Genomic DNA, 21463 nt, shown 5'->3' on the forward strand with positions numbered 1-21463 from the left:
ATGATAGCTTCTTGGTAGCCCCTGGTTCGGGGCATTAAAACCAGATTGCTGACGGGGATAATTGAATTCACATGTAAACAGGCAAAACAGATCAGCTTTATAGAGGCATGAGAACCTATAATATATTCAGGCGAGGCAGCAGACTGTGTTTATTTGAAGCAGATATGTAAACCATTGGGAAATAACACATCGACATGTAAAGTGTTGGATATTTCAATATGTAACTAATTACAGACAAAGCACTTAACATGCTCTGAACAGATGGCAATGGTTTCAGCACATCAACAGGGGATTGGGTGGGGTAGAGAAAGAAGAAGAGTCCATGGTAGGTGGGGTGCAGAATAAAAAAACGTTTTGTTAAAACATCAAGGAGTTTGAAACTAAAGAGGGCAGCATTGTGCAAAGTGTTCCAGAAAGCGTCTGAGTACAAGCACACATGGAGAGCTGAGCAAGACAAATCAGCTTCCCTGCAAAACAAATCAGCATTACTTGACACTGTTGGTTTATCCCCTTGGACTGGCTTAATCTCCCCACAAACTGACGAGACAGCATCCAATTAATAAACAAGAACTGCAGCGGGTGGGCCACTAAACCAATGTGTCCTTTCTAAAATATATATATCTCTGTCTTTCTTCCAATGGGGTTTTTGTGCCGGTAATAGTATGAGCTTATTCGTTGTTGAATCGCTTGTGCGTATTTTAGGGCTGACTGGTTTTGGACCTTCAACTGAGAGGTTGGGAGTTATTGTGCTGTCTGGAGGCCAACACTATGATCTGTATTCACTCTACAGTACACACTGATGCTGTATATTACAGCATGCTCTTGGGCTGACATAAATCTCCCTCTCTCTCTCTCTTTCTCTCTTTTTCCTCTCTCTCTCTATCTCTCAGCCTCCCCTTTTTTTCTCACATGCTTAATATATTATTCCCATTGCATTGCATCAATTTAGAAAATAAACGGTTGTTTTTGGTTGTATTTCCCATGAATTTAACTGCTCTTTGATTTATAAGTCATACGGATAGTCATACAGAGTCAGATATTCAATGACACATGTATTGAAGGGAAATGTTTAATTTGATCCACTGGCCTAACAATAACATAAATAAATATTTAGGCCACTTATCTTTTTCAGTTTTCAACATGAGGTGGGATAGGCAAACAGTCACACATACAGATACACACACACACACTCGGATGGATGTGGCATGGAGGGGCAGACCAAATCCCACTGAACCAGTAACGGCCTCAATTGCGTTGCAACCAATATATATATATACCGCCGGCCCTGCCCGTGCTATTTCAATTCAATGTTTGCATGTTCCCCAAATTGTTGTTATTGTGCCAACTGGTGTTTATAGTACTGCTCCTTTACCATAAAACAACTAATCAAACTATCTCTAAAAGCTTTTTAAGTAGTTTTTTTTAAGTAAAAGTTTTGTATGACAAAATGTTGATATATTTAATTGCCAAAAAGGTAAAGGACACTGGGCTGTTGAACTGTGTACTGTGCACAACAGACTAATCGAAATGCCTCATGATGATGATATCATCTCTGTCTCTGAGGGACTGAGAATATTCTGTACAGCTTTCTGGCTCATGATATCCATCTTCCACACACCAGTCTTCATCAGGGATTCGATGTTTCAATGAGGATTTAGATTATGATGGATAATGTTAAATGTGAACCCAAGTTGTACGTTTTATTCTAGTTGTAGTTAAAGTCTACGTGTTCAGGTCATGTCACGCATTCAGTGACCAACAGGAGAACACTGTAGACTCAACAAAGAAAACGGTCAAGCATGCTCAGGCCGATTTGCTGAATACCCTGCAAAAGAAAAGATGATCTGAAAGCAGCTTATAACTGCAAATTGAAGGATATAATATTTATTTTCACTTTTAAAAACCTCACTGAAATCAAATTTAACATATAGAACCGTTTCTTCATAGAGGGGCAGTAGCTACAAATCTTTATGCATCGCTGACCTGTTTGGCAGGTATAGTAATTAACAGGGTCTTCAAACAGGGCAGGAAGTCCTCATATGAGCTATGGGCTCTAGTGAAAGAGAGAGAGGGAGAGAGAGAGAGAGAGAGAGAGAGAGAGAGAGAGAGAGCAGTGATCTACAATCCAACCCTGGCTGTTCCTAAGATATGGTGCTGTTTCGGGAACAAGCACATATTGGAACAATTTCAGTAGCGATAAGTTCTCTCTCTTCCTCAACCCATCCAAAGGCTGGAGACTTTCCAGATCACCTGGGCAATATTTGCACGCCTATTGTAGAGGCAGCTGAACAAACGCATTGACTAGGACACGTTCTGCTCAATCTTATTGATGGAAGCACTGGCCTTAGAGCCACGGCCCTGTGCAGGGATTAGTGCAGCGGTGACAGTGAGGGGATAGTATCGGGTTTACTATTGAAGAGCTTAATGACAGTATAGGGCTGTCTTCAAACAACCAAAGTGGCACAGCCTTCCTGGGGTAAAGAGCTCAGGTAATGGTAGACCCTGGTATACTTGCTTGTAAATGGCTGGTGTTTTAATGTGTTTAATGTGCGATACGGACTGCATGTTCCTGCTGAGCTGTGCAGAGATGTGCAAGTTAATGACCACCAAAGAGTCTGATCAGAAATCTGCTGTGTGTACACAAAACATGACAAGACTTATTGAGAGCTGATTTTATAATTCAGTGTTTGTTTTGATACAGTGATCAGTTCAAATTTAAGGTCTAACCCCCTAACCCTGCCTCTACAGACCTATACCTGCTTGTGGGATTCTTTAGATGTACTTGACTGGTCAGGATAATGTGTTCTTAAGCATGGGAGCATTGCCCGCTAGTTCAATCTGGTTGTACATGTTTGTATCATCTCACATCTAGAGAGGGACTCTTACAATTTGTGTAAAGCACAATTATTGTGTTTTATTATTATTTTATTTTATTTGATTTATTTACTACTACTGAACTGTACTATTGTACCAATAAGTGTATAATAATATAACAATGTATAACAATAATAAGGTATCCATCATAAATACCTGCATATCTTTTAATAAGCCTTATCTGTACAGTACAGTAAGGAGATATACAGTTACATACAGTAAGGAGAGAATCTTATCAGCAGAAGACATCAGAGTGCGTGGGTGGCCTATCTTCCTGGTGTGTGTATGAGTGCGCTGGTATTAACACATTTATTTTGTTTTAATGTCCCATTATACAGAAAGCACATCACTGTAGATAAGAATATTACCCATGAGGTAACATCACCAGGTCACCCCAGGGTGACATGGAACATAATAAGCAGCAGAGCATGTGTGTTTATCGTTTTTTTTTATTTCTTGTAAGATACCAACATTACATCCATTTCCAGAGAACTGAAGTGTGTTATCATATCGACCAAAAGAAAGGCGTTCTCTCTCCCCATCACTCGAGATACTGTTGAAATGTGTTCTGTCCCTCGGGGGCGTACATCTGCACTCATATCAGACGAGTCAAATAAGTGCAAATCAACTCTGACTCTCTACCGCGGTGCGTACACTCAGACATTATCCTCTTTTCTTCCTAAAGCACCATGGAGACATGATCATTCATTGACCAGAGCCAAAATCGCTTCAATAGAAAGACACAAAAAAGCCCCCCCCCTTTTTTTTTTTTTACAAGTTACAATTATATAAAAACTATGAATAAAAAATACGATATGAAAAAATAACATTTTCACACATGCTATGTTTTGTTAATATCCATAGCTCCAGGCATCAGTTGCGATGGTATTACAGTGGTGTCAAAGCTTTGACAGTACAATTTCAATTTGACGGGAATCGATTTGACAAAAGAGAATCCTATATTAATTAAATAAATTAACATACTCGAGGTAAACACGTATTCTGCACACATATTGTAAAAATGTGTGCCTGTTCAAATTTATAATGAAGTTTTTTTTATCCTTTTTGGAACCACAGGGTTGTGGTTAATTATGAACTTAAAAATATATTTAACATACTGCAACACATTTTACCAAATGTTTATTTGGCAATTAGTAACCAATGTAAAAAAAAAATGGATTAATTTTTATATTGCATTTAGGAAAATGTATCCATCTGGAGCTCATAAATCTCAGCTGAGATTTTCAAACCCTTTTTGAATAAATAAATTGAACCAAATCTTGCATTGACAAAATCCTCCATCAGAATATTTGCAACATTTATTTCTAAAAAACGAACCAGTGAGCACCGAGGCGTTCTGTGTGACGTCAGGGTGCGGCCCTTCTGCAGTCTGTCGCCTGTCTCAGCAGCGCTCTCAGGCCGCTGTAACCCCCCCCGGTGGCCAACAGGGGGCAGAGTCAGTTCAGGCAGAGCCCTATAGCGCTCAGTAAGGGTACCTGGACACGGAGATGTAGATGATGAACATGCTCTGGTAGGTGACCCGGCCCTGCTTGGACAGAGTGGTGGCCTGCACCTTGAGCCGCACCAGCCCGGGGCTGTCCACCGCCCGCATGGTGAAGATGATGCCCCGCCCCTCCTCGTCCCTGATGCCAAACACCTGTCCGCTCAGCCCCGCCTCCCCCTCCTGCTCCAGCACCGAGAAGGAGGTGCGCTCCTGCAGCACGCCGGACTCGGAGAAGGCGGAGAGCCGCACCACGTTGTGATTGGCCGGGATGCCCAGCGGCAGCGTCAGCAGCTTGTACTGCAGCAGCAGGGGGCCACCGCCCGGGGCGCAGTCCAGCGAGCACGGCCTGTAGCACGTCCTGTTAGAGGGGGGGGGGTGGAGCAGAGCGTCACCAGAACGCCACCAGCAGCACCAGCAGTACAGGCAGCGTCACCACCAGCAGCACCACTGCTACCACCAACACCACCGTCACCAGTACAACCAGCACCATCTGCACCAGCCATCACCAGTATCACCAGCACCGCCACCAGCACCAGCACCGACACCACCACCAGTACTACCAGTACCGCCACGACCGGCACCAGCACCACCACCAGCACCACCACCAGCACCACCACCAGCACCGACACCACCACCAGTACTACCAGTACCGCCACGAACAGCACCAGCACCAGCACCAGAACCAGCACCAGTACCAGCACCACCCCCACCCCCACCACCACCACCATCACCACCACCACCACCACCACCAGTACCACCACCACCACCATCACCACCACCACCAACATACCACCACCACCACCAACATACCACCACCACCACCACCACCACCACCACCAGTACCACCACCACCACCACCACCATCACCCCCACCACCACCAACATACCACCACCACCACCACCACCAAAAAAACGGAATGAACAGAATGCAGAGTAAGACGCTGTCCTACCCGGGGCTTCCGCCTCTCTGATAGGTGGCCGGACAGGGGGTGTCCAGGCACTGGTAGCCCCCCCGTGTGTTGAAGCACATCTGGTTGAGGCCACACTGGATTCTGTCCATGGCACACTCGTTGATGTCTGCGAACACAGCTCAGGTTTAGTGTTCTGACATACACAGTCTGATGTCATTATCGAAGTGAGCACGTATTATGATACACTCGTTTATTTTGACAGCGCACAGTGAGTTGTTACCTTTACAGTTCCTGCCGTTGGCTAAGAGCTGGTAACCATGGGGACAGAGACACTGGAAACTGCCAATAGTGTTTCGGCAATCGTGTTGGCATGGTTTCCTCAAAACACATTCGTCCACATCTGCAAAGAGGGCCCGCAACACAAACAGGTGAGCAAAACATTTGGATATGAGCTGCTGGCTTCACTTACCTGCCGCAGAAACGGATATGGATCTCGAAGGTTGCGTCCCCAGCGTAAACCGGGAACATCTGTTCTGTATTTTTGCAATCATGCTGGTAGCTCCACTTGGATAAATTCATCGGTGGCCAATGGCTACAAACCCTTGACTGAAAACAAACACTTGACTCTGAGAAACCTCCATCGCCTTCCCCACTGCGCGACGGAGGACAGTGAGGGCAAAGTACAGGGTTCACTATTGAAGAGCTTAATGCCAGTATATGGCTGTCTTCCAATGACCATAGTGGCACAACCTTCCCGGGGTAAACAGCTCAGGTACTGGAACCATGGCTAGACCCTGGTATACTTAAGCAATAGATCACGACAGGCTGTGGTATACGCTCATTATACCACAGTTAAGGGGCGTTGTCCGTCCCGATGCGCAGCGGAGGGACGGTGACCCCCTTAACTGTGGTATAATGAACGTATATCACTGACTGAAGTGATCTATTGCTTTTATAAAACGGTTACGTAAATATGGCGAAATGAAAGTCAAAGACACCCTCAATTTTGAAAAAGCTAGAAAGTCGGAAAAGCAACGAACACAAAAAAGTAGTCCCTCCTGGCTGCCGGCAAAGTGTACGGCGGTTGCTATGCAACACACTGTAGCGTCCTTCAGAGAGAAGGCTAGGCTAGAGACGGTAGCTTGGTTCGCCGGCAATTTAGCCTTCTATCGCGTTCACTCGAACTCGATAGTAGGCTAAATTGCCGACTGTGTGCCTATTGCTTTACAACATTTCCACCCTCTCCAGCAATCAACATGTTTTTAGGCTTCAGTGAACTATGCTATCGCTTTTATATATAAATAAACAACAGTTAGAGTTAGGCGCGTAGTGATACTGAAACTAAACGGGCGTCATAGCTGTGTGTATACGCTCAATATACAACAGTTGGGAACCAATCAGATCGCTTGATTTAAGCCACCCGTTTTATAATTGCTCGTAGATCACTGGTGTTTTAAAGTTGACATTATTATACCACCAGGTGTGAGTGTGATTTGCAGTCACAAGCCGTTTTGAAAGTCGCCTCTTCTGACATCATAGCTGAGCCGTGTCCACCTCGATGTATGACGGCTAGATGAGCAACGTTTGCTACAGTCCACTGGGTAGGCCGGTAGACCTGATCTGATCCGGCATACATCTCGGTCGACGCGCCCACTTGCGATTGTGTCAGAAGAGGCCGATTTTTCAAAACGGCTTGTGACGGCTAATCACACTCCACACCTGGTGGTATAATATCGTCACCTTTTAACGCCTTTTAACGTGTGATAAGGACTGCGTGTTCCCGCTGAGCTGTGCCTTCGCCCCCTATACGTGACGGAGGCTCTCGCTCGGCCCCGTCGGCCGGACCCACTCACCCACGCACGAGCCGTCCTGGTTGGCGTAGCCGGCGGGGCAGCTCTGCCTGGTGATGCGCGACACACCGTGCGCGCGGCCGAGGACGGGGGACGCGCCGTGGGCGCGGGTGAGGACGGGCCGGCCCAGGGTGGACACCAGCTGGGGGCGGAGCCGAGCCCGGACCCGGGACCCGTTGGAGAAGAAGGTGTGGCCGCCTCGCTCCAGGCCGGCGCAGGAGCGCCCGTCGCCCAGCAGCGCCGTGCCGGGCGGGCACGTGCAGCGGAAGCTCCCGGGCACGTTGCGGCAGTGGTGGGCGCACGGGCCGGGGCTCTGCAGGCACTCGTCGATGTCTGAGGACCGGACCGGTGGGGATAAGGAAACAGAGGCTCAGACACTGGGGGATGTGAATAACTCTCATTGTTCATGGTCGAATAATCAGTGGGTGGTATGAACGAATAATCCATTATTCGATGTGTGCCGACATTCACAAAGGCAGCCATGGATCATCGGCAAGAAATCACTTAATATCTTAAACGCAAAAAAACAAACTTTAACAGTGATCAGTGTTTGTCTTGTATGCGTATATATTAATATTTATGCTTGTGTATTGTGTATATTGTTTTCCTGTACATGATTAATAATAATAAAAAATGTTAACGGTCCAAATGTTAAAAATCGTCTTTGACCCTCGGGAGCAAATAATCGAATAATCGAATATTCTGACCCATCCCTAACAGACACCACCAGGGGCCCAGTGAACGCGACCAGAAGGGGAAGTCGTGACATCATATGTGGGAGTGGCCATCCAGAGACGGCGAGGACGGATTCATTCTGGGGCCGACCATTTGTCCAATCACAGTCAGTGTGTCCAATCACCAATCAGTTTGTCCAATCACCAATCAGTTGTACCAACACATGTGGTACCCGATAGGCCATCCGTTCTGATCAGTGAGCATCTGGTTTGGACACTCCTCCTCTCTCCTTTTTGTGTGATGTCACAAAAAGACCGATTCTGACATGGCTTGTGATTGGTTGCAATAACTCGCGGAGGTACTTAAATACACCCACCTAGACAGGGGAGGCCTACTCCCTGCGAGCGATACCCACGGGGGCACACGCAGCCGTAGCCCCCCACCGTGTTCTGGCAGATCTGGCTGTAGCGGCACATGTGACTCCCGTCCTGGCACTCGTCCACATCTGAAACGTTTACAATGATTCATTCAAAACAACATTCATCAACATTATAACTTCTTCTTTTTTACACACACACACACACACACACACACATACAGTATCTGACCTGTGAAAATAAATACTAAATTGAAAGAGAGCGAGAGTGAGAGAGGGTGAGAGCGAGAGAGAGTCACAGAGAGACAGACAGACAGGCAGACTGACAGATATACAGAGAGAGAGCGAAAGAGAGCGAAAGAGAGCGAAAGAGAGCGAGAGAGAGAGAGTCACCCACCAACACAGGCTCCATTGTCTGTCTGGGTCATGCCAGCTGGGCAGCTGTCAAAACACTGGTATCCTCCTTCCGTGTTGCGGCACTGCTGGTGAGCCGGACACACGCTCCTCATGCACTCATTGACGTCTGCGGCACAAGCATACGGTTACTGCATGTGACTCAGGAGCCACAATGTCCAGCCACACAACTGGACACAGTACACATCGTTTATGGGAAGGAATCTTGTAGTTCTCTTTTGTTTGTTAACATCACATCTGCACCCTAAAGACAGCTAACAACAGTCCCTCATCAACACAAGCCCGTGTGTTGTGTAGTGTGTGTGCTCTGCGAGTGCGGGGAGGGGCTGACCCAGGCAGCGGGGACCAGAGAGCTGGTAACCGGGGTGACAGATGCAGCGGTACGACCCCAGCGTGTTGAGACACTGGTGCTGGCACGGAGACACCGACGACTCCAGGCACTCGTCCACATCTGGAGGAACACCAGCACGGACACGCGTCAAGATAAAGCATTTCCTGTTGGTTATTTCCTGATATGTGAGGAAAATATGACCTTTATTCACCTCTATTAACTACATATTATTCACTAGTAAGTCAGTTGGGAGACATTTCTGTCCAAAGCATCTTTAGGTAGGGGGTAGGGGCGAGGGCATCATGCTCAGTGATGCCTATAGCTAAGGCCGCGGACACTGGGGATCAAATCCAGTACCTTCCCCCAAGCCGCTCCGCCCTCCGTCTCTAGCGCTGATGAATCAATGAACGCATGCGGACGCGAGCAGCACTTGCCTTCGCAGGAGCTCCCGGCGGCGCTGGGTTTGAAGCCCGCCCCGCAGCGCGCCTGGCAGCGGTACGTGCCCACCGTGTTCACACACTGCTGGTTGAAGTGGCACATGTGGGAGCCCTGGGAGCACTCGTCGATGTCTGCAGGACAACACAGGCAGGGGCGTTCAAGTATTCCTCCACGGCTCCCTGTGGGGTGGCCCCGTGGGTCGGTCGGTCGGTCGGTCGGTCGGTCGGTCGGTCGGTCGGTCGATAGGTCGGTCGATAGGTCGGTCGATCGGTCGGTCGGTCGGTCGATAGGTCGGTCGGTCGGTGGGTTGGTTGGTCATTTGGTTTGCTGGTCAGTCAGTTGGTCGGTCGGTCAGTCAGTCAGTTGGTCGGTCGGTCAGTCAGTCGGTTGGTCGGTCGGTCAGTCAGTCGGTTGGTCGGTCGGCCGGTCGGTCGTGGCGTAATGAAACCCTTTATTGAATTACAGTAAACGTCTGGCTTTGTGGTCATCTTATTTGTCCAAGACAAACTGCAAAATAAGCCAACACACGACCACTACTGCTGCTACTACGGTTTCCCCCCCGCCCCACCACCACCACCCCCACTACACCAATGTTTTTTCTGTATTCATCAATGTATTTTCTGCTGTATACTAATAAATGGATCGATGATATGTAGAATCAATATGTAGAATATCATGATCCCTGTTTAACGACCCCAGCAGTGCAGTACCACCAGGCTGGACCAGCGTCTGAATGCAGGGCAGCCGGCCTGGAAAGAGCCGCGCCCTGCCAGCTCTAATGAGCTCCCTGGGACCAACCAAGGCCCATGTCGGGAACGGCAGTCATTATTCTCCTAAATGCCACCGCTTTTCTACGGCTCCGTCAGAGATTTGAAGACGGATAAATAAAGTCAACAATGACAGAATGATTTTTTAAATGGTTTTACAGTTTTTCTCAATTGCTTTGGGCCGATTCTCAAAATGACATGCTATTTTCAAAACATCATGAGCTGGGGACAGATTAGAAATTGTCATTATTTGAAGAAATTGCAAATGTTTCAGCCTGTCTATTTAAATTAGTACAACTGTCTTAAATAAAAAAAATCATAAAGTAGAATTTTGTGCTCTCCAAAATGTATTTTGGAGAGCACATGTATGAATTATTTCACTGTGTACACATCCAAAACCACTGAACACCATCCAGTGAGGTTAAGACTTTAGCGAAGCAGTCCAGTTTCACAGTGTAAGGCTATACATCATTTTCATTTTTGTTTCATTGATGTCTTTCTGAATTATATTGTGCTGTGTAAGTTTTCTGTTGACTGTTACTTGATAGTTTTTAAAATGAAAATACAGCAAAAATTTCCATGGAAATGTGAGTGCAAGGTTTCATGTAAAACCGTGTAGTGTTGAAAACTGGTCTCTGAATAGTTTTTAGTTTGAAACACAAAATGATTCAGTTATCTTGACAGAAATGATAGTAGCATAATAGTACCGTCAACATAGAGCGTTGACGAAAGAATAGGAGCCTGAACAGTGGGCATGAGGAACACTACAACACTACAATCTACACATTTTGAACAACATTGTTTACACAATGCCAAAGTAACTTACTATGACTTTTGATCAGAGAAAATAACCTAGTTCAATGCGTGATTTATGACCCAAATATGGTGAGCTGTTGTCATGTGCTGTACCATATTTGGACATGTGCTGTACCATATTTGGCATGTGCTGTATTTGGTTATGTGCTGTACCATATTTGGTCATGCGCTGTACCATATTTGGTCATGCTCTGTACCATATTTGGTTATGTGCTGTACCATAATTGGTCATGTGCTGTACCATATTTGGTCATGTGCTGTACCAAATTAGCTGTTTGGACAATGAGCCAAAGCAATTGAGAAAAAGTGTAACTTGAATAAATTAAAAGAAAAACAACGATGAACGAGTGACTGAATGAACGAACAAGTGAATGAATGAATGAAAAGTAAATGAATAAACAAGTGACAGAATGAATGAGTAAATTCATAAACAAGTGACTGAATGAATAAACACGTGAATTGAATAACGGCTTAACAAACGAATCACGAGTGGGCGGGTCGGCCTCTACACCTGACCTTGGCAGCTGTTGGTTTCCGTGGAGATGGTGAATCCCGAGGGACAGCTGCAGGTGAAGCCCCCCATGACGTTGTTGCAGGCGTGGGAGCAGGGGGAGTCCAGAGCACACTCGTCTTCGTCTGGCGGGGGGGGGGAGAGAACACGCTATAAATGGCTGACAGGAGGTCGGTCCAATCAAGAAGAAGAAGAAGAAGAAGAAGAAGAACGTACCGGCACAGAAGGAGGCCGTGTCCACCAGGAAGCCCTTTGGACACGCTTCTCCGTCCCCGTCTGTGAAGGAGATGTGTGATTAGGGATCGACAGGCGGTGAGGGTGAAGGTTAGGGGTACGGGTTGAACCCCGAACTCTGCAGGTCAGCCGCAGCAGCACAATACACGGCGGCCGTGCGTTTTTACGAGGACATCTGGGATAGAGGTTTCCTCGTAAAAAAACGTCCTGAAATTCGGATCATTGCGCTTCGCCACGAATGATCTGGAGTAGTCTGCCTGGGCGGGGGCGGAAACCGATTTCCACGGGTGCCTCGCGCCAATCAGATTGAATAACAAAGTGAACCCTCTTGTTATTCCATTTGTCTACTTTCCATTGAAAAAGTTGTCATTGCGTCAATTGTTTTTGATAAACACTGGACAAGCTCTCTCGCCCTGAGGGAGGGGGGGGGGGAGAGGAGCACCTGGTAGCATCAGGCCGGCGGTTACGCTGACGTCCAGACTCAGGGACCTGCCCTGAGGGAGGGGGGAGGGGGGGTTGGGAGAGGGGGGGGGGAGGGGGGGAGGAGCACCTGGTAGCATCAGGCCGGCGGTTACGCTGACGTCCAGACTCAGGGAGAAGACGCTGTAGACGCTGTTGATGCCAGACACCCGGAGCAGCTGCAGCAGGGGCCCCTGGCGCAGAGCCGGGCCCTCGTGGAGGATGGTGTGGTTGCAGCGCAGCACCAGCGGGGCCCCCGTGGCCCCCGTGGCCCCCGTGGCCCCCGTGGCCCTCTGGTGGGGGGGCTGCCGCTGCTGCTGGGAGGACCAGGAGTACAGCTGGCCCCGGCCCGTCTGCACGTACGACTCGTCGAAGTCCTGGTCGTCAGGGAGGGGGGTGGGGGGGGGGGGGGGCAGGAAGTAGAGAGGAGGGAGGGGGTGGGGGGGCAGGAAGTAGAGAGAAGGGGCGGGGGGGGGGGGGAATACAAAAATGTGTTTTGGTATTTCGAAAACACAGATATACAAGGTTTTTATTAATCGGCCAGGGGCAATGAATGCGTCACAGCAGCTCACATCAGAAACACAACAGTCTAATTATAATAATAAAGTTAGTGACGATAGAATAAAAATGATCTGTATCACACAAAATGTTAGATATTAACATTTAAATAAAGTTAACTGAGGGGACCTAGGTGTTGTACGGGTAGAATGTAAAACGCAGCTTGATGAGGAGGACAGACCTGCAGGGCCAGGTGGGAGGTGGCTAACGACGGAGGGCAGAAGCCGTTGACCACGATGTCGATGAGCAGGACGCCCTCAGAGTCCAGGCCGCGGGCCACGTGGGTGAGACGCAGGACCTCCCCTAGGGGTCAACAGACAGACTCCGTTGAGGTAGCGTTTCTTGGTGTCATATGCATACCTGATACAAAGCGCTGCTTCCATTTTGTTAACAGTGAATACACACGCCCTCTGTTGGACGTTTTAGGGACTGCAGAAACAACAGGTTATTCCTGACCTGGTTATTGAGATTTCAATGTTAGAATTGTTATCTTGTCGGGTCCTACTTTTTAATAATGCATCTTCTTATCTGCTTCAAATCTTTTTAATATATATATATATATATCTATTTTACTCATCTATTTAGCCAAAGTAAACTTGTGTAGAGAGAGGATCTAGTTGCATATCGACATGCATTTTTCATAATGTAAGGGCTACGGTTATTATTAACTTTGTGATGTGGCTCTTGAATCCCACGTCGGGACACTCGTCTGACAACACCCTGTTAAAAGTTCAAAGACCGGTCCCGGGTGGATACCATTAACGGACCACCGGGACCACGGAGACAGCAGAGTCTCACAGGCCCTCTGTGCTGCTGCTGCTGCTGCTGCTGCTGCTGCTGCTGCTGCCCTGACGCTCACCGGACTCAAACTCCAGCTGGGACTCCTGTCTGAAGAGGCCCTGGGTCAGGGAGAAGCCGTTCCTGGCGGCTCCGCTCTGCAGCACGGTGCTCCAGTAGATGGGGGTGAAGACGGACACCAGCACACGCAGCAGCGGCCCTGGAAACACACCGTCACAGAGGGGTCACGGCCCCGGCACGTTTACGAGGGCGGGAGGTGTCCCGGAGGGATCCTGGCTTCACCTCTCCTCCTCCGTGCTTTCATCTCCCACGCGTGACGTCACGCCGGTCGAGCGGTCGTATAACAGGCGTCTCCACACATGCTACGCACTCGTGGTTCTGTGAGGTGTTTTTGAGAGATGCAGCTCCCAAATGGCATGCATTATATGATTAATATTACACGGCTCTTCTCAACGCTGTGGAACGCTCCGTTCACTTGCATGGGCCTTCCCGACTTCCGGCGGTGAATTATTTTTCAATAATGACCGTTACTGAGCATATAATGACCGCTGTCAAGGAGAGTGGATTTTTTTCACGTCTTTTGTATCACTCCGCAAGTAGTCTTTGACAGATTTCTCTGCTGATCAACACTATGAATGCTGGTAACAAATAAATTGTAAAAAGACTTTTACATTTTTTCTTTTTACATTTAGATTTTTTTTTTTTTCATTTTGGCAAGTAGGCGTGTAATAAGCGGGATAATGTATAGAACATCGCCGGTCATTATCGGGAAATAAGCCCCGACAGCCACTTAATGTTCTGCTCAAAGAAAAATAAATGAGGGGGAATTACATTTCTAACATTCAGTTGTCTCTTGTAAGAAAGCTTAATAATCGTTTTGACATGGCTGGCTTTATCTTTGTAAATGAGCTATTTACGCTGTTATCCAGTATGACTTTACACTGAATAGAGAAACAGGTCGTCTGAGGTGGAGATAGAAGTCAGAAAACAATCCTGCAAGTTAATGACAAACCTAGAAGTATTATTTTACAAAAGCATCATTTCTGAATCTGAATATCTAAAGGTAGATCATGGAGCCAGAAGCTTTGGTCTGGGAGCAGTTCCATCTTAAACCGCGGCTGTCCTACCCCGCCACCCAGGACGGTCCTGGCTCTGTACTCACCCACGCTGGGGGGGATGTTGTCCAGGTGGGCGTGCAGCGTGCTGGTGCCCAGTTCCTGGTGGTCCGTGATGTTGGCCTCCAGGAAGGCCACCCCGAACTCCCGCTCGTTCACCATGCCGATCAGGCTGCCTCGGGCCTTACGGGGGGACTCGCCTGTGTCCAGGCAGGGGGGGTCGGGGTCAGGGTCAGGGGGGTCATGGGGGGCTAGCCTACCTGTTTTATCTTTCTGCTAAATCTTAAATACATCGCATTTTTGACGATGCATTTTTTTTTACTTTGCTATTTTATTGGATGACTTCATTTTATTGTATGCATTTTTTTTTTTACTTCGCTTTTGTTTCATTTTATTGCATGTGAGTCTGCCTCGTGTATGAAAAGGGCTACATAAATAAAGTTGCCTTGGCTCGCCTACCTACACACTCATCACTGATGATGACGTGTGTGTGTTGATTCATTAATTCCTTTATGTTGTGTGTCACATTATGATCATTTTCCTCAACCAACCAGAACTAAAATAAATAAAATGCCACAACAAGTGAACCATATGAACCAAGGTCCCACCTGGGCAGAGACCAGCCTGACATTTCCTGGAATCCACGCTGGGGCCATCACATGACCTGCCCCCATTGGCTGGCTCCGGGTTGTTGCATGACCTGATTCGCTCCTGGAAGCCCTGTCCACAGCTGCTGCTGCACGGCCCCCACTCCTCCCAGCCGGAGAAGCCCCCGTTGACTGTGTCATGACAGACGGAGGGATGACCGAGTGTTTCATAATTACAAACCGCCATATGTAATACTGAAACAATGCAAGGCTGGGGTAGTTTGAAATGTTTCAGATGAGGTAGATACAATAGTAGAGGGGAAAAAAAGAGAAAACATGAAGATTGCTTCAAGATCCACATGGAAACTAACACACAGTCCAAATGACATCATATGCCAGCCCTCGACTGACACACACACACACACACACATGTGCACGTGTGTCTCAGTCAAGGAGGGGAAAAAAAGCATATAAATCTAAGCCAGTTGGTCTCAGAAGAGAACTCACCCTGAACTTTAAGACTTATGGTTCTCTCAGCAACCCCAGCTTCACTCTCTGCCACACACTGGTACTCCCCTGCATCGCCAGCCTGCGGAACAACACGCACACGCATACGCATACACACATGCACGAGCATGCGCACACACACACACACACAATGACACACGTGCATCCACACACACACACACACACACAGACACACACAAACACAGTGTTAATGACTCCAAAAGGCCCTGAATGAAGAAAGGAGTCATATTTCTGTTACACCTACAGACACCTTTAGGGCACCTTTATGCTAAATAGCCGACATCTGATAAAGCCGAACCGCAATTCTCTGTTTGTGCCTCAGCAACTGTAGCATCATTGAAAAAGTGAATTTTACAGTTCGATTGTCATTGAGTTTGAGTGGAGAAAAGTCATCCATCTGTGTTAGTGTCATCTGCGGGATCCGCAGATTACTGCAGCGCCTGAGAGACTTAACAAGATCATTGACTTAAAAAGGGAGGGGAGGCAGAAGGCTGGAACATCCCCCTCACCCCCCCCCCCCCCCCCCCCCCCCCCCCCCCCCCCCCCACCCCGCTGCTAATGCAGTTAGACCTCACTGCTCCTCCCTGGGCTGGAACGGCTCCCATCTGATGGAGCTGGGAGTGGAGGGGAGGGCAGCTTGCCCGTGCCAGTCACACACACACACACACACACACACACACACACACACACACACACGCACAATCACACACACACACACACACATACACAGAAACACATTCACACACACATGCAAAGACACACAAACTCACACACTAACACATAAACACACACACACTCACACAAAAACACCCACACACACACACACACACACACACACACACACCCACACACACGCACACACACACACACACTTTGGCTGGAAACGGGAACGAAGCTCCCAACGGATTCGCTGTCGCTCTGTTTTCTTTAATAACCCTGAAGAGCGAAGAAGAGGAATAAAGCAGCCGTCCATCAGGCCCCCCCCCCCCCAAAAGTAACGCCAAACGGTTCAGCCTGGAGGCCCCCCCCCCCCCCCCTGCAGCGGAGCAGGGCCCCACCGTGACGCCGTGCAGGGCCAGGGAGCCGTTGTGGAAGGCGGTCAGCCTGAGGGAGCGGAGGAGGAGCAGCGGCCGGCCGTCCTGCAGCCAGCGCACGGCCGGGGGAGGGTCCCCGTGCACGGGGCAGTCCAGCATGGCCGCGTCGCCCTGCACCGCGGTCTGGGACATGCGGGCCTCCCCCTTCAGCACCGGGGGCTCTGGGTGGGAGAGGGGGGGTGGGGGGGGAGAGGGGGGGACGCCATCATCGTGGGGGAATGTTATATACAGAACACACAGCTGAGAGAGACATGAAGCGGTGTGTAAACGATGTAACCTACTTTACTTTATTACTATTTACGTTAAAAGGCTTTTGTATAAAGTGTATTGTAAACGGTGATTGATGAATGGCTTTTGGGGCGGGTTCGGGGTAAATGAGTTTGCCTTCATCTAATATAACGTCATCTTACAGATCATGTAAAAAAAAAAAAAAAAGAAACCCTTTGATAAGGAAACGCTCTGATTGGCCCCTGGTCACCTCTGATGCGGACGAATGAGAGGGCCCGGATGGAGCCCACGCTGTTCTCCGCCACGCACACGTAGGTCCCGGCGTGGGCGGAGCTCACCTTCTCCACAAGTAAGGAGCTCCGGCCCGACTCATCCACCGTTGCAGCCCCTGCACCCATCAAGTACCCCACGTTAGGACATACTGTTTAGTACCGCAGGGTTACAGGTTTTACACACATGTGGCGCTGTGGCAACCCCCAAGAAGCTCTGGTTTTTATAATCGTGTTTTTTTCTTTTATTCATGTACAGCGTTTAGTGCATCTGCGGCATGAAAGGTGCATTATGATTACAGTTGTATTGAATGATTGATTGATATTCCAATCAAGTCTAATCTAGTCTCCTGTGCACATTATGTTTTGCGGTCTGGAAAATGAAAATTCAAAGGGGCACATTTGAAACAAACCTTGTTATCTAAGATAATAGTGTAAGGATGTGTCGTTTTGTTTTGTAGTTTCTTGATGAATGTTGGATAGGGCCACAGTATTGCCGTTAGGGCTGGGGTTAGCATTAGGAGTAGCATGTGTGTGTGTGTGTGTGTGTGCTGCGGTGGGGTGTGTGTTGCACCTGGGTAGGGACTGTTGTTGGCTGTCCAGTGGATGACGGGCGTGGGGGTTCCCTGAGCGTGGCAGGACAGGGCCAGACTCTGACCCACGTTGAGAGTCACGTCGCCCGGCATCTCCTTGAAGACGGGCCTCATGTTGACGGACAGGCGGACGTCTTGTCTGACGGAACCCGCGGAGTTGGCCGCCACACAGGTGAACACACCTCCGTCTCCTGGCTGTACGAGAAAAAAATGTGTTTTCGATGCTTTAAAGTAGACAAGTTAAAGACCCAATCACCGTCTGCAGTGTGTTCTAACAAATGTCTGACCTCCGCCCTCTCGATGATCAGCTCCCCCGATCTCAGGACGGTGAATTTGCCTGGAAGGTTGGGCACGACGGCCCCGTCTTTCTCCCAGGAGACCCTGGGCTCTGGGGACCCCTGGGCGGAGCAGGGCAGCAAGGCCTGGAATCCCTGCACCACCGACAGCTCCGATTGGCCGGCAAGGATCACGGGAGGGACTGAAGGCAGAGGGACAGTTGGTTAGTTAGTGATTGACGTTGTCAGGGAAAGAAAGAAATAAAGGAGGGAAGGCAAGGAAGGAAGGCCTGGACAACAGATGTTGTCCAGGGACAACAGATGTAGATTAGCCTTGTGGCTAAAATCTGGCCCAATTATATATTGTGCATTGTCCCGGTCAAATAAACGTAAAATAAATAAAGAAGCAAAGAAAGAAAGAAAGAAGGAAAGAAAGAAGGAAAGAAAGAAAGAAGGAAAGAAAGAAAGAAAAAAGAACAGACGGGCTGATGGAGGAAGAATGAAAGAAAGAATAAAATACTAAAATAAATAAAGATAGAATAAAATAACACAAGAAAGAAAGAAAGAAAGAAAGAGATAGGAGAGGACGAACAAACAAACAAACGAATGAACGAACAAACAAACAAACGAAAGAAAGAAAGAAATGTCGAAAGAAAGAAAGAAAGAACAAACAAACAAACAAACAAATGAAAGGAAAAAAAACGAAAGAAAGCAAGGAAGACCAAACCAAAAAAGAAAGAAAGAGAGAAAGAACCAAAGAAACAGGAGGAGTGAGCCGGACCCACCCTGGATCCCCAGCCTCATGTCGTGGCTAGCTCGGCCGGCGAGGTTCCGCGCCGTGCAGGTGTACACGCCCGCGTCGCCGCGCTGCGCGGCGCCGATGCTCAGCGTGCCGTTGGCGAAGACGCGCGCGTGAGCGCCGTCCGGGAGGGGCCTCCGGTCTCGGTACCACGTGACCTCGGGCTGGGGCTGACCGTCGGCCACGCACTCCAGGCCGACCGCCTGGCCCAGCACCGCCACGTACTCCACCCGAGGGACGCTGAGCACCGGGGGGACTGGAGGAGACACGTGGGCTCAGTGTTCAGAGAGAGTCAATCAGCTACATGAGTTGGTTCTCAAACCCGGGGGGGTACGCGCGCCCCTAGGGGTACTTTGGAGCACTGCAGGGGGGGGGGGGGGTACTCAGGAAAAAAAACAACATTATTTGTTTTCACCCTAAGCGAGTTTAAATGGTTGGGGGTTGAGGTGTAAATCTGAGAACAATGAGAAAGGATCATCAGTGAATTCTCACGCATTCTCCTTTCTCTTTGTTGACGAAATGTCGTCGGTTTCAGAAAGCAACTTTTTTCGCCCAACAAAATGTTTTGGGCAGGTGAAGGGGGTACTCTGCAGCTGAATATATATCTTTCTTTATTTGTTTAAAAGTTTGAGAACCGCTGATCCTCATCACCGTAATTCATCAAAAGGTGTTTTTTTTTTTTGTCTAAAGTAGGTCTAGACGCTTCTTTCCCGGCACTTCTTAACGTCAATTAATACCAAGTGTGTATTTACCTTGAAGCACTAGTTTTGTCCGGCCCACGGCTGTGCCAGCCTCATTCTGTGCCAGACACTGGTACGTCCCTGCGTCGCCCAGAGTGACTCTGGAAAACTTGAGCGCTCCGTTGGACAGCACAGCCAGTCGGTGTCCTGTGGTAGAAAGAGAGCGCTGGATTCAGGTCCTTTGGGTCCCTGGTGGAGGGCGTATGCTTCCATCCCATGTGTGGGGTGCAGCGTGTGGGGTCAGAGCCTGGTCAAGGTCGTGCGTAGACTTGGTCGCGGTTCATACCTGCCGAGATAGGTATTCCCTCTCTCTGCCAGACGACGGAAGGCCTGGGGAACCCTTGGACCTCGCAGGAGAGAACTGTTCCGTGGTGCAGAACCACCTGCACCTCCTCTGCCATCGGTCGGATCTCAGGAGGCTCTGATCACGGCCGATACACATTCACATTATGAAGCCGCCCGACATCATTGGTCCTACACAGACGCCCGGAGAGGCGGAGGCCCCCTTACCTTGCACGGTGAGGGTGACGTGCTTGTGCGCCACCCCGACCGGGTTGCGGGCGGAGCAGGTGTACCGGCCCGCGTGGCTCGGCGCCGCAGCCAAGATCTCCAGCACACCTGGAAGAACAGAAGGGACATTGCAAAGACATGAAACAGAGGACTATGACGATGAAGGTCACGTCTATCATCGCATATGAGAGAGAATAACTTGATTTGTCAAAATGTAATTGTGATGTGGTATTAGTAATAGATCATAGATCATAGATCCTACCAGTAGGCAGGATCCTGTACGCGCCCCCTCTCGGGCTCAACTTGGCCCCGCCCCTGGTCCAGGTGACGGAGGGCGCCGGCCGGCCCAGTGCGTGACAAGGCAGCGAGACGGCGGCCATCTTTACAGCGGTGACCGCGGTGACGTCGTCTTCAATGGACGGCGGCACTGAAACGACACGAACGCGAACACGAGCCGAACTCAGACCCTTTGTGACCAAATCACAGTGAGTCATGGCTGCCCTCATGGTGACGTCACGGTGAGGTCACGGCGAAGTCACGGCGACGTTATGGTGACATCACGTTGACGTCACGTTTGAGTCGCCGTGAGCTCACGTCGCCATGGCGACGTCATGGTGAGGTCGCGACGACGGTCACGGCCACGTCACGGTGACATCATGGGGGCGGCAATCGGCCCGTCGGAGCGTACCTTGCAGGAGCACCTCGATGACCCGCCGCTCCTCTCCGACCACGTTGACGGCGGTGCACTCAAAGTAGCCCTCGTCCTCACTGGACGGGGAGGCCACCACCAGGGAGCCCGAGGACAGCAACCTGGAGCCGACCACACAGACACACGTTCAGTGGACGCCCGGGGGCCGGCGGGACGGCGTGCTGCCGCCGCCGCCGCCGCCGCGGGGGCCGCTGAGGTGGGGGGAGGTTACCTGTAGGCCCCGGGCTGCTGGTTGATGTCCAGCGGGGTGCCGTTCCTCTTCCAGGTGACCTGGGGAGCAGGGATCCCCTTGGTCTCACAGCTCAGCACGGCTCTGACGCCCGTGGTCACCGTCACGTTGAAGGGCCCCGGGCTGATGGAGGGGCCCACTGAGCAGGAGGGGGGGACACACAGGACCGGGGGTCAGACAGGGGGGACACACAGGACCCGGGGTCAGACAGGAGGACACACAGGACCCGGGGTCAGACAGGAGGACACACAGGACCAGGGTCAGACAGGGG

The 21463-nt window shown here is 49.5% G+C and overlaps 1 protein-coding gene across 1 annotated transcript in view; it reads right to left on the reverse strand.

Annotated features, from left to right (window-relative positions):
* Nucleotides 1-3381: 3381 nt before the first annotated feature.
* The window catches only part of hmcn2 (hemicentin 2), a gene marked incomplete at its 5' end in the record, with an annotated part of 41780 nt that continues 23698 nt past the window's right edge, over nucleotides 3382-21463 (reverse strand). The window contains 27 exons of the mRNA XM_084468212.1: nucleotides 3382-4736; nucleotides 5329-5455; nucleotides 5570-5689; nucleotides 7143-7472; nucleotides 8191-8319; nucleotides 8588-8713; nucleotides 8936-9055; nucleotides 9370-9504; nucleotides 11473-11592; nucleotides 11684-11743; nucleotides 12252-12537; nucleotides 12900-13021; nucleotides 13578-13715; nucleotides 14679-14831; nucleotides 15240-15410; nucleotides 15726-15807; nucleotides 16805-17001; nucleotides 17319-17456; nucleotides 17912-18125; nucleotides 18218-18408; nucleotides 18991-19260; nucleotides 19757-19891; nucleotides 20031-20165; nucleotides 20255-20362; nucleotides 20517-20681; nucleotides 20943-21064; nucleotides 21175-21331. Coding sequence (XP_084324338.1) covers nucleotides 4358-4736; nucleotides 5329-5455; nucleotides 5570-5689; nucleotides 7143-7472; nucleotides 8191-8319; nucleotides 8588-8713; nucleotides 8936-9055; nucleotides 9370-9504; nucleotides 11473-11592; nucleotides 11684-11743; nucleotides 12252-12537; nucleotides 12900-13021; nucleotides 13578-13715; nucleotides 14679-14831; nucleotides 15240-15410; nucleotides 15726-15807; nucleotides 16805-17001; nucleotides 17319-17456; nucleotides 17912-18125; nucleotides 18218-18408; nucleotides 18991-19260; nucleotides 19757-19891; nucleotides 20031-20165; nucleotides 20255-20362; nucleotides 20517-20681; nucleotides 20943-21064; nucleotides 21175-21331 — 4430 coding nt within the window. The remainder of the gene's footprint in view (nucleotides 4737-5328; nucleotides 5456-5569; nucleotides 5690-7142; nucleotides 7473-8190; nucleotides 8320-8587; nucleotides 8714-8935; nucleotides 9056-9369; nucleotides 9505-11472; nucleotides 11593-11683; nucleotides 11744-12251; nucleotides 12538-12899; nucleotides 13022-13577; nucleotides 13716-14678; nucleotides 14832-15239; nucleotides 15411-15725; nucleotides 15808-16804; nucleotides 17002-17318; nucleotides 17457-17911; nucleotides 18126-18217; nucleotides 18409-18990; nucleotides 19261-19756; nucleotides 19892-20030; nucleotides 20166-20254; nucleotides 20363-20516; nucleotides 20682-20942; nucleotides 21065-21174; nucleotides 21332-21463) is intronic.

Source organism: Micromesistius poutassou (assembly GCF_964030765.1).
Source record: "Micromesistius poutassou genome assembly, chromosome: 5".
NCBI classification, from domain to species: domain Eukaryota; kingdom Metazoa; phylum Chordata; class Actinopteri; order Gadiformes; family Gadidae; genus Micromesistius; species Micromesistius poutassou.